The sequence below is a fragment of the Bubalus kerabau genome, chromosome 14 (assembly GCF_029407905.1).
Source record: "Bubalus kerabau isolate K-KA32 ecotype Philippines breed swamp buffalo chromosome 14, PCC_UOA_SB_1v2, whole genome shotgun sequence".
Lineage (NCBI taxonomy): Eukaryota > Metazoa > Chordata > Mammalia > Artiodactyla > Bovidae > Bubalus > Bubalus kerabau.
Genome location: NC_073637.1, coordinates 38,470,875 through 38,487,816, shown reverse-complemented (window position 1 = coordinate 38,487,816; position 16,942 = coordinate 38,470,875). Strand labels below are relative to the sequence as shown.

At 42.3% G+C, this 16,942-nt stretch overlaps 2 protein-coding genes across 3 annotated transcripts in view; one reads left to right on the top strand and one right to left on the bottom strand.

Moving 5' to 3' along the window:
* Positions 1 to 1,041: 1,041 nt before the first annotated feature.
* KCNB2 (potassium voltage-gated channel subfamily B member 2) overlaps positions 1,042 to 16,942 on the bottom strand; it is a 459,327-nt gene continuing 443,426 nt past the window's right edge. For both annotated transcript variants that reach the window (XM_055546257.1, XM_055546258.1), the window contains one exon: positions 1,042 to 3,452. In XM_055546257.1, the coding sequence (XP_055402232.1) occupies positions 1,296 to 3,452 (2,157 nt within the window). In that variant the 3' untranslated portion in view covers positions 1,042 to 1,295. The remainder of the gene's footprint in view (positions 3,453 to 16,942) is intronic.
* On the top strand, positions 9,227 to 10,597 carry LOC129626800 (heterogeneous nuclear ribonucleoprotein A1-like). The gene has a single exon (XM_055546260.1). It carries the CDS (start codon positions 9,287 to 9,289, stop codon positions 10,244 to 10,246), a length of 960 nt encoding a protein of 319 aa, XP_055402235.1. The 5' UTR covers positions 9,227 to 9,286; the 3' UTR covers positions 10,247 to 10,597.

Below are 16,942 nucleotides of genomic sequence, written 5' to 3'. Positions count from 1 at the left end.
TTTCTAGGTGCTGCAATTACAGGATGGTGCTGCTGGAGTTTGCAGCCCTCCTCACCTGGCAGTGTTCCCTCCTCACACTGGGAAATACTGAAAGACCCATTATCAGGGCAGGGTTCTTTCTATGTACCTCATTTCCAGACCCACCTCTATGTGGTCGGGGTGGGTGGGGTGGCAGTCTGACTTAAATAGCTCTGCTTTTAGTGTGCCCAAAGTCACTTTTTAGAATTCCCATTCTGGCATATGTACATTCTATCTTTAGGTTTTTAGATAGAAAAGGTTATATTGGATACAAGTGGAAAATAGTCATCTTTAGGTGGCCAATATATAGTTTTTTTTTTTTTTTAAAGAACTGATTTACAGAAGTGGAGTGTGATTAAAAAAAAGTTTAGTTGTGTAATATCACATTTTAAGTATGTTCAGATTTTTAAAAAATGCATTTCTGTACAGGCTGTGACATGATACATACTTTTCCCCACAATATTAGGGATATGTAATTGATTGGCAAAATTTCAAGCCTCAATTTCAAGTTTTTGGATATCTGGTCATTACATCTTGCCTATTTTCATGATTTATAAATAAAACCACAAATGCCACAACTAAGCAGAAGCAAAAAAGAAAAATGCACCCTGTGAGTCATATCATCAGTCAATAAAAATACTGTATTCCTTTAAACAGATGTACTTATAAGAGCTTTATAACCCAAAGCAAGATATGTGAGATGGTTTAAGAAGAGGTTGCAGTTTTGCAACAAGAAGTCTGTACAGCTCCTCCAGGCAGTAGCAGTGAAGGAAGTGCCTGTGTCTCAGAAACTTGTTTCCGTCTGTTCTTGACACTTCTGCATCCCAAGCCCCGTTATTTACAAAGTTATGCATTTTGCAAGCTCAAAGCACCTTGCACCTCGCAATTATGAACGCATGCAATGACATTTCATCCTTTCATGTGCAAATTCTAAAATTCATCATAACAGAAAAGCTCACAGTCAAAACTCTGTAATTTGAAATGAAAGGATCAAAAATGTCAGACATGGCAGAATATGGTTCCTAATAGAGCTCTCTTTATTTGTTCAGTGTTCTTCAGTCATTTTTGTTTGTTACAAAAATGGAGTCTTGATTCTTTATTTAAACAGTACTGAAACTAAACTGTTCATGCCATGCAAAAATAACATTTTATGCACTTTTTTTGGGAGGGAGGGGCTTCCCACGTTTTAGTTCACAGGCATTATTAACCGCATTTTTAAGAAACAAGTTTTTTTGTTTGTTTGTTTGTTTTAGTGTTATTATTGCTTTTGTAACTAGTCACATGCTGGTTTCACGTGTGGGGCAGTAACCTGTGTCTCCCGGGTTGGAATGAATTTCTGGGGCAAACAAATGGTTTTCCATCTTGCACCCTTCTTGACTGTTGTCCTTTTTCACTTCTGCCACACCATGGTAAACGTCTTGTCTACAGTTGTGACTTGTGTCCTGGGCAGAGGAAGAGCCCACACAGGCCTCTTCTCTTAAAGGGTCTCTTCCATCACTAGGCTTATCTGTCAAACAGTTTGGGCTGGAGTCTGCCTGCTTGTCCGGTCTCCTGGTCCCCTGGAGCTCTAAGAAGTCATCATCTTCCCCCGTGTCGATTTCTGTGAAGCTCCTCCTCTCTCTGGTGGAGAAAGTAAAGAGTTTCTGCTTGGGAAACCGAGGCGTCAGCCCTTTGGAGGGTCCTTGACAATGAACCTCAGCACCCAGCAAGGGTCTATCTCCCTGGGAGGGGGTTTCTTCTAAGAGAATTGTGCTGATGAGCTGGGGTGCGGTGAGTGGAAAGTCCGCCGCGGTGACCGGCAGCGGCCTGGCTGTGCTGGGCGGGGTTGGCGGGGCCCCGCCTCTGCTGTCCTTGAAGTTGACCTTGAGCGATCTGGACTTGAGCGGGTTGCTGCCTTTCAGCGAGCTCTTGGGGCTCTCGGAGGCACTGTCCGTTGGCAGAGGGCCGTGGGGCCCACCCTGGGGCCCGCCAGCGGCGTCGAGGTTCACAGTTATGTCGATCGGAGCATATTCTGGGGTGGCCTCCCTTGCCGTGGGCCCCTTCTCCCTGATTAGGGCTAAGAAGGGGGGAGCCCTGGCTCTTTGGTGCTCTTCTATCCCGGCGAGGTCAGGTGGGAACTTCATCTGCAGGTGGGATGCAGAGGGCGGCGGCAGGGGCGACCTCTCGGTCTCCGTGAAGTCGGTGGCGCAGCTGGTGAAGCTGTCGATACTGGATGTGCTCTTCATGTCCACGACACCCTCGGTCTGTGCCACCACCAGCTGCTCCTGCGGGCAGACCACCTCCTCCATCTCTATCTCTTCCTCGTAGGCGGACGGCCTCTCGGCCTGCTCCTGGCCATCGGGGTTCGGGTGAGAGTGAGGCTGCGTCTTGGTGATTTCATTGTACAGCATCTCCAGCTTCTGGGCGCTCAGATGCTGCGGGCTAGAGGAAGAAGTGTTGTTAAGCTGTTCATGGGAGTCTTTCTGGCTGACCTCCTGGTACTTATTCTCGTAAGACTTGTTGGAGCTGGTTTCCGACAGAGCCTTCCTGGCCCACTTCCACCGGCTTGGAGAGAGGTGATTGTCATCCGTGGAGCCCTTGGTGTTGGCCGACTCTCCCGTCTTCTCCACGGCCACGTCTATCAGCTCCATACTTCGAGCAAAGGCATCCTTTAAGTTCATAGACACGATGCTTCCGTTCCTCTTGGCACGCTCCAGAGCCTCTCTCCTCTTAATGGCTTTCTCCTGGCGTTTCTGCTCTTTGTAAAACTCAGAAAAATTGTTCACAATGATTGGGATGGGAAGGGCGATCACCAGAACCCCTGCGATACAGCAGAGACCTCCCACAATCTTCCCTAATAACGTTTTTGGGTAGATATCTCCATAACCGACAGTCGTCATGGTGATGGTGGCCCACCAGAAGGAAGCCGGGATACTGGTGAACTTGGTGGCATCCTCGTCCTTCTCGGCAAAAAATACCAGGCTGGAGAATATCATTATCCCCATGGCCAGAAACAAGATCAGCAAGCCCAGTTCATTGTAACTCCGCCTGAGGGTGAAGCCCAGGGACTGCAGGCCCGTGGAGTGCCGGGCGAGTTTCAGGATCCGGAGGATCCGCATGATCCGGAAGATCTGGACCACGCGGCGAACGTTCTGGAACTGCAGCACACTCTTGTTGGACTCCGTGAGGAAGATGGTGACGTAATAGGGCAAGATGGCCAGCAAGTCGATAACGTTCAGTGGGCCTTTGAAGAACTTCCATTTGTTGGGTGAGGACAGGAAACGTAAAAGGTACTCCATGGTAAACCAGGCGATACACACGGCCTCCACGTGGGCCAACTGGGGGTTGTCATTGGGCTGTCCGAATTCATCCATCTCCTGCAGCTCTGGCAGCGTGTTAAGAGACAATGCGATGGTGGAGAGGACGATGAACAAGATGGACACGATAGCCAAGATCTGGAAAAGAAAAGAAAGGCAAGTCAATAGGGCCTCTTAGTTGCTTAGGCACAGCCAGGAGACATAGGGGTTCACTGTTTTTTAAATGATATGCCTTGCTCAAAGGTATTCCAAGAAGGTAACTTTACAAACACATTCACTTTTTATGAGTTCATTTCACTTAAAAGCCTAATATGGATAAAATAGGCAACTAATGGGAAACTACTGTGTAGCACAGGGAGCTCTATTCAGTGCTCTGTGGTGACCTAAATGGGAAAAAAAATCCAAAAAAGAGGTGATATACACACACACACACACTGTAAAACAACAATACTCTAATTAAAATTATATATATATATATATATATATATATAATAAACCTAATGTAACATACCTTTAAATTCTATGGTCTAATCCATTTGAAAAAAATCCACCCCCCTACCTTGCCCATTGTTCCTAGACCCCTCTGAAAGAGTTTTCGGGGAACAATCATCTCCCCTGTCTTGTGTGTGTGCATATGTGCTCAGATGTGTCCTACTCTTTGCAACCCCATGGACTGTAGCCTACCAGGCTCCTCTGGAGCAGTTTGCCATACCCTCTCCCAGGGCATCTTCCCAACCCAGGGATGGAACCTGTGTCTTGCATCTCCTGCACTGGCAGGTGGATTCTTTACCACCTGAGCCACCAGGGAAGTCCTCCCCTCTCTTAGCTATTTGTAATTTTTCTCTCTGAACCACCCAGTGTATGTTTCTTTATGTGAATTGCCATACCTGCTATAGAAGCTAGAAAAAAGTCATGATTGCCAGAAGTTTTATTCTAAAGAGTCAGACACAACTGAGCGAATAACACTTTCACACTTTCCAGTGATTAAGACTCTACCTCCACCCGCAGTGGGTACAGGTTCAATCCCTGGTTGGGGAGTTAAGATCCTACATGCCTCGAGGTGTGACCAAAAAAAAAAAAAAAAATGGAAAAAAGGATAAGTGACTGATCACTGATCAGTCAGTGATAGCAGACCTATATGTAGAGAGATAACAAGGCCTTGGTACAGCGATGCTTCCATGGAACAAATGTGATCTGTCTGGCAAGCACTGAAGACAGAATCAAGTCAAGGAGCCTCCATCCTGGGCCATGTGGCCTTCTGGCCAGACTCATGAGGGAGAAGAAGATTATGAGCTAACTTCATTCAGTTGAGAAAGGTTTCATAAAGAAGAAACTGATGATTGTCCAAGGTGATCTCGGTTCAGGGCAGAGGAATAGCAGAGTGATGTCAGACATGGAAGGAAAGAGGAAGCACTCAATAAGAAGTAAGAAGAGGGACTTCCCCAGCAATCCAGTGGTGACTCAGACAATAAAGAATCTGCCTGCAATACAGGATACCCAGGTTCAGTCCCTGGGTTGGGAAGATACTCTGGGAAAGGGAATGGCTACCCACTCCAGTATTCTTTCCTGGAGATCCCATGGACAGAGAAGTCTGGCCAGCTACAGTCCACAGGGTCACAGAGTTAGATGTGACTGAGCATACATGCATACAATATTAATGTATTAAGAAAATAAATGAAACTATTATTTAACATTTGAAGGATTAGTAAATTTTATGCTTAAAAATAAAGATGAGGGAGAGGGCTTCCCTGGTGGTCCTGTGTCTAAGACTCTGAGCTCTCAATGCAGGGGACCTGGGTTCAATCTCTAGTCAGGGAACTAGACATAACATCCTGCAACTAAGAGTTCACATGCTGCAAGTCAAGATCGCACCACAACTAACAGATAATGCATGCCTCGAAAATGATCAAAGATTCCGCCTACTAAGACCCAGCACAAGAAAACAAAACAAAAGGCTACAGTCTATGAGGTCGCAAAGAGTCAGATACAGCTGAGTGAATAACACTTCTGCATTCTGCAGTGGCTAAGACTCCACCTTCCAATGCAGTGGGTGCAGGTTCAACCCCTGGTTAGGGAGTTAAGATCCTACATGCCTTTCGGTGTGGGGAGAAAAAAAAAAAAAGGAAAAAGAGGATCAGTGACTGAATTTTGGTCAGTCATTCTGACCTCTGAGTTTGATTTTATTGTTTACTATGTGACTTTGGGCAAATGACTTAGCCTATCTGTGTCTCAGTTGACAAATCTGTCTAATGAAGATGGCACAGTTATTTCATGGCTTTGTGAAGATCGTGGCACACATACGTCGCTAAGTAAATAAATGTAGCTCTGAGAAAAATATCCTGACACTGTTTAATTTAGACATTCAGTGTTCAGTAAACAATGATTAAGTATCTTGAGGCGACACAGCTCAGTAAACATGAGTCTGTGGAAAAAATGAACTATAACTGACATTAGAATTTCTGAACTTCTCTCCTCTTTATCCTTCCAAGTTCCTCTACTTTTGGCTCCTTATTCTGGCTCTTTTCTTTGCTTGTGCCTCATTTATACCTTTCATTGTTTTCTCTTCCTGTTTTTTCCAACTCCCACCTTTCCTCTTAGATCATTATAAAGGAAAACCATAGTGTTTCCAGAATGCACTGTAGATATTAAGTTAAGATTTATGGTTTCTTAACTTCGAGAACAGCACTTAATTACTAGTGTTTTATATGTTTTTTCTTAAACAAAACTACTTTTTACCTGAATATACTTCAGGAGTTCCTTTAAACATGAGAATCAATGAATGACATTGGTATAAAGGCTTGCTTCATCTATGCCGAGAAACTTTGAAGGCTCAAGTTAGAAACACCCTCAAGAAGGTTTAAATAAACCCATGGATAATGGATTCAGGCTTCCCAGGTGGCTCAGTGACAAAGAATCCGCTTGCCAATGCAGGAGAAGTAAGAGCTGTGGGTTCGATCTCTGGGTTAGGAGGATCCCCTGGAGGAGGAAATGGCAACCTTCTTGCCTGGGAAATCCCATGGACAGAGGACCCTGGTGGACTACAGTCCATGGGGTTGTGAAGAGTTGGAAAAGATGGAGCGACTGACCATACATGGGCACAGTGGATACTGAGGGTTTATTAAGGACAAGTCAGGAATGCTCACCCTGAAGCTCTGCCCTCAGAGGCTAGTGGAAGGGGGATATTTACAATATTCCATCACATAAATATTCTTGGGAAGCATTGGTCAGATTGCATCTACTTTTATGTTCTCACCTTAAGGAACTAGGTCCTTTTCTATTTCTAGAAGGTCATACTGTTGCTAATATACCTTTGGGCATTTTTAAATACTGAGGTTGCTACCATCATTCTTGCACTGTAACCCATAGTCCAGATTTTTGATTTCTTCTTATCTGCTTACCTGCCCACTTGGATGCATTTTATTTAGGTTTATCACGTCCAAGAGCAAGAAAAAGTAGAAATACAAATGAAACCATTCTCCTGTCTTCCAACCTTTTAGACAAAGAACAAAGCAGGTCAACATGGACCTTCAATTTTTATTGACTCCACAATCCAAGCTAGATCATAGGTCAGTTTACTTCACTATCTAATTTGGGAAATAATGGACACTGTATAATTCTAATACAGTCTAATGGCAACTGAATGAATATAGCTACTTTTAGCACCTGAGAATTTAGCATGTACACAACATAATTTGGAGTACATTTTAAAAAAAATATTTATTTATTTGGCTGCACTGGGTTTTGACTGCCTGTGGGCTCTTTAGTTGTGGCATATGGGATATAGTTTCCTGACCATGGATTGAACCCAGGCCCCCTGCTTTGGTAGTATTGAGTCTTAGTTGCTGGACCACCAGGGAAGTGCCGTGGAGTACATTCTTGAAGAAAAAGGATTACTAAAGGAAAAAAAATTCTGATACTCAAGCCCTTAGCAATTCCACATTCATGTTAAAGAAACCATAAGGTATTGAAGTGCATGATTTTTCTGTCTCTTGTTCAAGTTTAATCTGTCAAAGCCCATTTGATTTCAATGTAAAATAATGGCTTATTTTAAATATCTCGTGAAACTTGGAGTTCTCCCAGAAAGACAGCATCTTAGACAAATTATTCAGTATGTACCAAAGATGATGTGTGATGCAACAAGCCAAATGCAAGATTATTGTCTTAGGATAGAGGTGTTTTATTTATTTATTTTTTTTGAACACAATAAATAGAACAAACATGCAATTTCATGTCTAAACATGGATATTTACTTTAGTACAGCAAACCCTAATGACATTTAGGTATTGCTTCATTTATCATAACCATGTACAAGTTAGGTTTTTAACCATGTTACCTCTAATAACCAGTCTCCAGAGCTGGCTGTTTTGGCCCCAGCAAGTAGACTTATGTTTGTACATGGTAAAGGAAGCGGAAATTCCAAACAATTACCTATGTGATATCAGTCAACTCCCTTGGAATTTGGAGTACATAATTTCCAAGTTTCCTTTCACCTCTAACATTTGGCAATTTTTTCTAAACTATTTTACTAATTCCATTCACATCTGCAAACCAAACCAAGGGCTAGTCACAGTTGATTCCATCATTTTGGTTGAACTGCCAAAATATAATTTTGTTGTTTATGAAATAAAAAAAAAATTCAAATGAGAAGGCTTTTTTAAACCATCCCACTCTGTCGGTTCCAAGCATTTAGTTCCCGGGAATAGACATGCTTTCCAGAAAACACTTTTCTTCCCTTTTGCATTGCCTGGATAATGATTTAATTCTTCCTTAGACACAGATATTCAGAGGATCACATGGAGTTAAGAACAGGGCTCCCAGCACTGGTGTTACTGAGTCCCCAAAGTTGGTTGCATTGATTTCTGTTTGTGTAAGGCAGTGGGAGATTTGCTTCTATTTACCAACTAGTTTTTTTTTTTTTTTTTTTAAATAACTTTTACTGGCGTATACTCATATGGTAAAAAATCTGCCTGCAATGCAGGAGACCTGGGTTCGATCCCTGGGTCAGGAAGATACCCTGGAGAAGAGAATGACTACCTACTCCAGTATTCTTGCCTGGAGAATTCTATGGACGGAGGAGCCTGGAGGGCTACAGTCCACGGGGTCGCAAACAGTCAGATGTGACTGAAGCATCATGTTAATTTACAACATATACATCATGTTAATTAACATGGCATGCATGCTCAGTTGCTCAGTCCTATCTGACTCTTTGTGATCCCATGGACTGTAGCCCACCAGGCTCCTCTGCCCTTGGAGTTTTCCAAGTAAGAATACTGGAGTGGATTGCCATTTCCTCCTCCAGGGGATCTTCCCAACCCAGGGATTGAACCTGTGTCTCCTGAGTCTCTTGCATTGCAGGCAGATTCTTTACCACTGAGTCCCCTGGGAAGCCTAATTAACTTTGATGGTTAATTTACAATGTTGTGTTAGCTTCAGGCATACAGCAAAGTGAATCAGTTATATATATGTGTGTATTCACTCATTTTTAGATTCTTTTCCAATATAGGTCATTACAGAGTATTGAGTAGAGTTCCCTGTGCTATACAGTAGGTTCTTATTAGTTATATATTTTACATATAATAGTGTGTATATATCAAACTCAATTGATTGAGAGTCTTAAAATATGCAGATTATTTTCAATCTCCAGCCTCCCGAGTGATAATCTGCTGTGTATTCACCAACTTGCAATACTTCCTTCAAATACGTGGGAACTGGGGTGCCTTGCCCTGCGGTCAGTGCAGGTCCTTTCTCTCTTTCATCTCCCCCAAACTCTCCTTCCTTCTTTGACAAATGTGTGAGGAGAGGAGAGGATAAAGTGAATGAGCTGTAGCACTTCTGCTTTGTCTTCTTAGTGGAAACAGATGAACAAACACAACAACAACAGAAACCTTATCAGCAACAGAAAACAGCATGGGCCTGCCCGTGGACGCCACCGAGAAAGCATCGTTGAAGTCTTCCCCGCCTCCCCTGCCGTCATGTCTAAATCAGAGTCTCCCAAAGAGCCCGAACAGCTGCGGAAACTCTTCATCGGAGGATTGAGCTTTGAAACAACCGATGCGAGTCTGAGGAGCCATTTTGAGCAATGGGGAACGCTCACAGACTGGGTGGTAATGAGGGATCCAAACACCAAGCGCTCCAGAGGCTTCAGGTTTGTCACATATGCCACAGTGGAGGAGGTGGATGCGGCCGTGAATGCAAGGCCACACAAGGTGGACGGAAGAGTTGTGGAAGCAAAGAGGGCCGTCTCAAGAGAAGATTCTCAAAGACCTGGTGCCCACTTAACTGTGAAAAAGATTTCTTTTGGTGGCATTAAAGAAGACACTGAAGAACATCACCTGAGAGATTATTTTGAACAGTATGGGAAAATTGAATTGAAATCAATGACTGACCGAGGCAGTGGCAAAAAGAGAGGCTTTGCTTTTGTAACCTTTGGTGACCATGACTCCGTAGACAAGATTGTCATTCAGAAATACCACACTGTGAATGGCCACAACTGTGAAGTGAGAAAAGCCCTGTCTAAGCAAGAGATGGCTAGTGCTTCATCCAGCCAGAGAGGTCGAAGTGGTTCTGGAAACTTTGGTGGCGGTCGTGGAGGTGGTTTTGGTGGGAATGACAACTTTGGTCGTGGAGGAAACTTCAGTGGTCGAGGTGGCTTTGGTGGCAGCCGTGGTGGTGGCGGATATGGTGGCAGTGGGGATGGATATAATGGATTTAGTAATGATGGAAGCAATGTTGGAGGTGGTGGAAGCTACAATGATTTTGGCAATTACAACAATCAATCTTCAAATTTTGGACCCATGAAAGGAGGAAACTTTGGAGGCAGAAGTTCTGGCTGCTATGGTGGTGGAGGCCAATACTTTGCCAAACCACGAAACCAAGGTGGCTATGGTGGCTCCAGCAGCAGCAGGAGCTACGGCAGTGGCGGAAGGTTTTAACTACTGCCAGGAAACAAAGGTTAGCAGGAGAGGAGAGCCAGAGAAGTGACAGGGAAGCTACAGGTTACCACAGATTTGTGAACTCAGCCAAGCACAGTGGTGGCAGGGCCTAGCTGCTACAAAGAAGACATGTTTTAGACAATACTCATGTGTATGGGCAAAAAACTCGAGGACTGTACTTGTGAATAATTGTGTAACAGGTTATTTTAGTTTCTGATCTGTGGAAAGTGTAAAGCATTCCAACAAAGGGTTTTAATGTAGATTTTTTTTTTTTGCACCCATGCTGTTGATTGCTAAATGTAATAGTCTGATCATGACGCTGAATAAATGTCTTTTTTTTTTTTTTTTTAATGTGCTGTGTAAAGTTAGTCTACTCTGAAGCTATTTTGGTAAACTACCCCAACAGTGTGAAGTTAGAATTCCTTCAGGGTGATGCCAGGTTCCATTTGAAATTTATTTACAACCTGCTTGGTGGAGAAGCTCTTGTCTTCAGAACCTTGGTGTAGTTGAACTGACAGTTACTGTGTTGTGACCTGGAGTTCACCATTAAAAGGGTCACCCATGCAAAGTCATGGAGTTTTTAAATTTTTTTTGGTTATTAATGATTGTTGGCACATCCTATGCAATATATCTAAATTGAATTATGGTACCAGATAAAGTTATAGATGGGAATGAAGCTTGTGTATCATCCATTATCATGTGTAATCAATAAAAGATTTAATACCCTAAAAAAAAAAAAAAAAGAAAACAGCATGGGAAAATGTGATGATAAGAATTTTCAGGAGAGGACTTCCCTGGTGGTCCCAGTGGTTAGGACTCCATGCTTTTAATGCAGGAGAGGGGCAAGTTCAAACCCTGGCTGGGGAAGCAGGATTTCACATGCTACAGAGCATGGCCAAAAAATTAAAAAAAAAAAAAAAAAAGAATTTTCAGGAGAACATCAACTTATTTAAGTTGTCAGGAAGAAGGTCTGTGATGAGCATTATTAGAAACATGAAACATTTTCTATTTTCAGAAAAAGGGCAAAGCACAATGACATTTCTGAGCCTATAAGCCAAAGACCAAACCATTTGTTGAGGGAAGAAGTGAGAAGTAGGTAAAAATATCATGACTTTCATCTACCTATCTTCTATTTTGAGCTGTTCTCAGAAGCAAATCAGAAAAAAAAATCCTGTGATTTGCACCAAAGGAAGAGCCATCCAGGACTGTTGCTGTTCTAACATTTCATATTCTTTGAAACTGTGGTGCTCTCCTCGAAGGCTGGGGGCCCTTGGTTGATGCTCAGCTCTTTCTTCTCCCAAGTATCCCCTTTCCTTCCTGGGACAACAGAGACTCTGTGCTTAGGTGCTCTCTGGTAATGAACCCTCTGTGGGCTAGCACCACATGACTCATGCAAAGGATGAACATCCCCGAAAGGCTCAGTTGATTTTGAATTATTTTGAATTCAATCCCTTCCCATTTATGGACTGTTGAATGAGGGGTTTGAAGAGAGTCATCCACACAGAAGTCGGTGTCAGCCAGAAGCCTGTGCGATGCTTTTCATCTGGGGTGGGTGGTCAGTGAGAAGCAATTCAGTTCTGCATAGTATCAAAATTTTTTAAAATTCTCTAATATAAAACCAATTTTTTTTGGAGGGAGAGTTTTTGGCCATCTTATGATGAAAGATACTGTTTTAACATTTTCTTGATATCTCCTGAAATATGCCATATTTCACTACCCATGGTATATTTCCTATTTTAAAAGATTAGGTTTTAGGAAGCAATTCATTAGGTAGAAGGCTGGTGGAGGGAACTTGAATCTTATTCACAGTAACTCTGAATGAAAGGAGCAACAGTGAGGTGGAGACCCCTTTAATCTTACACCCACTCCAGTGAGTAGACAACTTCTTTGTAGGTAATTTGTTCTTACAAAGCCTTCAGGGCCAGGAAGTAAACATGAAGATGAGCCAGGCTGAGCTCCCTGTGTTATACAGCGACTTCCCATTAGCCATCTATTTTACATGTGCTGATTGATGTGTATATTTCAGGGCCGCTCTCTCAGTTCGTTCCACCCTCACCTGCCTTCGTTATGTCTACAAGTCTGTTCTCTATGTTGGACAGAGTTTTGATCTGTTAACATCCATAAAGCCTTACAACCTTCTTAAACAATCATTTGACAGTTTCACAGAAGATAGTTTTGCTTCTCAAACAGGGTTTTTGGATTACAGAATGGAATAACTACCTATTTTCTTTCTATAGAATTGCTTGCAGTGCCTAACACAGAGCAAATACTTTGAAAATCTATTTTAAATTAATGAATAACCAAAAAAAGAAGAGAGAAGTCCATAGAACTGGAAGAAAGGAGACTAGATCTTGAAGAAGCCAAATGTTTTCTAATCACCAAAGAGGAATAAGATAGGTTCTTAGTCATTTTCTCTTGCTTCTACATGGTCCAAAGTCAGCCTAAAAGCTTTAACCAACAATAGAATTTTTTAACACCAGAAATTCATATTACCAATAGCTCATTTTGTGATAACAGACCAACTGTACAACTTCAGCAACATAATCTTTTCCTAGGTAAGCTCTGTAATTTTATTAATCCTTTCTTTTTCTTTTTTTTCATTATACTGAGCAGATTACTTTTTTTTTTACCTTATTCTTTGAGAAGCCTGATTTTGACTATATATTAGTTTTTGGCTTCACCTTCACAGAAGGGTACGTTTTCTTAAAGAAAAGTGTTGTGTTCATTCTATGTCACATTTTTTTTTTCCTGAGAATTTCTTGGAACCTCAGTTAATCCAACCAGTGAATAAAGTGATAGTTACATGTATAGATATGGGCGGATTCAGGTTTATGGGATAAATGTGAAGCCACTGAGAAGAATTAATAATGTAGGTTATATATTAAAAAGTACGTAATACAACTATACTTCAATAAAAGAATATCAAAGAATAAGAAAAAAATATACATATATATCACTGTCCCAGGTAACTAAAAATCAGAGAAAAGTCACAAAAACTTCATAAAAGTGTAAACTTAACAAATATTTCAGATTCCATTTAATACTTATTTACAAGTATATTTTGTTAAAATACCGCATCTATATAAATATCTTAAGTGTGTGAAGACCTAAAACAAGACAATGAAAAGAAGTTTCCTTCCCTTTTCTCCTTCTTACCAGTTTTCTAGTTCTTTGGAAAGACAATTAATGAAAACCGAGGGAAGGAAAAAACAGATTTTAAACACCTAGGGTGTTTTGAACACTAGAGTATTTACAGTTCCATCCAGATATAATAACATTCTTCCCTTTCCTGTTGGAAAAGTGTTTCCTTGGTTCTCAGAACAATTCTAATCAAAACTCTTCTTTTTGTGAAAGATGGGTAGAAGTTTCCATACAGAAAGGGGGTTATAGGGCACAACGGGCTGAGAGGACAGGGTAGGTGAAGCCTGAAAGCCCAGACCATTAGCTCAGAATTAATTAATTTTGTATGAGTGGGGCATCCATAGGGGTCCATGGTGATTTCAGGGCTGCTGCATATAAGAGTGAAGGCTATGCACTGGTCAACTCCAGAGGGCACCAATAGAGAGAGAAGAATGTGAAAGACAGGGGGCTTCCCTGGTGGTCCAGGGGCTAAGACTCCGTGCTCCCAATGCAGGGGGCCAGTTTCATCCCTGGTCAGGCAACTAGATGCCACATGCCACAAATGAGACCTGGCACAGCCAAATGAATAAATTAATATTTAAAAAAGTAAAAATGAATGTGAACGATGTCTCTGTCATTTGTTCAGGAAACAACCTTCACAAGCTTGTGGCAGCCCTGAGGCTGGTGAGATTAGATGCAGGTGGGACACTTCTGGGAAGTCAGGCAGTGGGCAAATTCTGAAGGGTGCTAGATGTGCCGATGGAGAGTTTGGTGGGTTTCCTTTTGAAGACCAGTTTTCCTCAAAATGTGGTCCCTGAACCAGCACATCAACATTATGTTGTAACTTGTGAGAAACACCGATCCTCAGGCCTCACTCCACACTTGTTCTGTGCTGTGCTTAGTCACTCAGTCGTGTCTGAATCTGTGCGACCCTGTGGACTGTAGCCCACCAGGCTCTTCTTGTCCATGGGATTATCCAGACAAGAATACTGGAGTGGGTTGCCACGCCCTCCTCCAGGGGATCTTCCCAACTCATGGATCCGAACCTAGGTCTCCCAAATTGCAGGCGGATTCTTTACTGTCTGAGGCACTAGGGAAGCCCCTGCTGAATCAGAAGCTCTGGAGAGAGGCCCAGCATCTGTTTTCACAAGCCCTCTGGGTGACTCTGATGCTCGCTAAAGCACGAGGCCACTGCTGTAAGGAGGAAAAGCCATAGACACTTTAAGCAAAGGAAGGAATGCTCAGCTTGCGTTTAGGAAGAGCATAAACTAGGATGTGTGGGACAGATTGGCGTAGTGTTGCAAATGAAGATAAGTGAAGTTTCTGTTGCAAGGGTGGCTGTATTCACAGTTGACCCTCCACATCCATGGGTCCTGCATCCCCATATAGGGAAGGCCGGTAGTACTACATCATTTTATGTAAGGGACTGGAGTATCCATGGTTTCTGGAATCCAGGGGTGTCCTGGAAACAATGCCCTGCAGATGGTGAGGGACCACTATATAAATAAAATCACAGCCTTACTTGCTGTGGAGTTGGAGACTCTAGAACTCTGCCATGTTTATGACTAAGTTTATCAAGAAGACTGAGTAGCCTTGACAAATCTCCATTATTTTATAAGATAAAAACTCTGAGTGATCCATGACTTAATCATCCTAAGTCTTTGAAAATGATATATCTTCATCTCAAAAACTTATAGGGACTTTCCTGGTAGTCCAGTGGCTAAGACTTTGAGCTCCCAATGCAGGGCTTCTAGGTTTGATCCCTGGTCAGGGAACTAGATCCTGAGTGCTGCAACAAAGACCTGGCAGAGACAAATAAATAAATAAATAAAAATAAATATTAAACAAATTCTAGTAGTTGCAGTGGTAAAGAATCCATCTGCTAACGCAGGTGACACAAGAGACATGGGTTGAGAAGATGATCTGGAGCAGGAAATGGCTACGCACTCCAATATTCTTGCCTGGAAAATTCCATGGTCAGAGGAGCCTGGTGGGCTACCATCCATGAGCCTGCAAAGAGTCGGACATGACTGAGCATGCACATAACAAATAAGAACTTCAAGTTTCAAAATAGAAACAGGTAAATTTCTCCCTGAGAGTGAGACCACAGTTTCTTGCTACCTGAAAATATTATGAAACACACACTCTATTGTTTGCCAGAACTATTTTCTTTTGTAAAATTTTACCCTAAGTATACATTCTGAAATCACACAGGGCAAAGACTAGTTTAAGAATCCATTTATGCTAGCTGGTCCATGAAAGCATGCTCATTTGTTGAATTACTTCTCACCCACTCCAACTTCCAATTTCTGCAAGGAAGTCTCCTACACTTCCAGAATTAAAGTGCCATTAAAAACTGGCTGTGTTCCTCTGACACCTAGTCGGCCTCATGAGCTCATCAATCACCATTAACAGGGAATGGCAAGGATTTATTTCCACCATTATTCGTATATATAAAGACTGTGTCCCAGCAGCTTCAAAGAAAGAAAACAACGAAAGAAGTAATGCAATCATTATTTTTCCTTTTAATGAAGCTCCGCAGTACACCTCTTCTAAAAAGTACTTTTGGGGTCAACATCATTAAGACTACATTATAGATTGCCAGAAAATAGACTAGGGAAATGCTGAAATGAAGCTGCCTGCCAAGGTAAAGTTGAGATGGGAGATAAACCCAGATGTGCCTGCAGAAAACATGCACGGTTCACCTTCTACCTGCTGCTGCGGGCAGGCTTTGCTGTCCCAGGGCCAGTGGGCTTCAGCAGTTCATGGAGGCTTCTGTTACATGGATGACAGGTGTTCATGTCAAGAAGCCAAGCATCACAAACAAGGGCCTTTAATGGACCTTGTTTGACTTCTTTTGACAGCAACCATGATTTGATTGGGCTCGAGCTCTTCTGGACTTCTTAGGGCATAAGGAGATGTTTATTGGGCAAAGGGGTCCTGCTGTTTATAGCTGTCTGAGGTGAACACTTTCTACAATCACAAAGACTTATTCTGATCTGTACTGAGTTGTTCCTGGGTTCTATCAGGAAGGCTTCTTAAGACTTTGTCAATCAAAATGTGGTCCTGGAACTAGCGACATCACCTGGAGATTATTGGAAATGCAGAATCTCAGGCTCCATCCCGATGGCTCACTAAATCCGGGTCTATTTTCACAAGATTTCCAAGTGATTCAATGCACATTGAAGTTTGAGAAGCTCTGACCTCAGACACAAATCCATACAATATTTATTTTAATTAAAATACATATATATGTTTAGTTTATTAAAAAATTGGCTTAGGAGGCTCTTCTGTAGATTTTTAACCAGTGGATCTCAGTTTTGGAAACAGGGGTGAGTTGTCTGACCTTGCAAAGATTTTCAACCCTGTTCAGAGGTTCTAGGGTGGGTGGATGTAGTTAGCTAGAAAAAGCCTTAAGGATGATGCAGAAGTGGCCTCTAATCCTGCCTAGACATCCTCTCTCAGTCTTCACTTGGCAGTCATTACTTTGTCTATTTATTTGAAAATCATTTCTTTATTATGCTCTTGACTGCTCTGGATCTTCAGTGCTAAGTGCGGGCTTTTTCTAATTCCAGC

Bases quoted from the DNA above. Each gene is read 5' to 3' on its own strand.
- LOC129626800 (XM_055546260.1), top strand. From the start codon at position 9,287: ATGTCTAAATCAGAGTCTCCCAAAGAGCCCGAACAGCTGCGGAAACTC.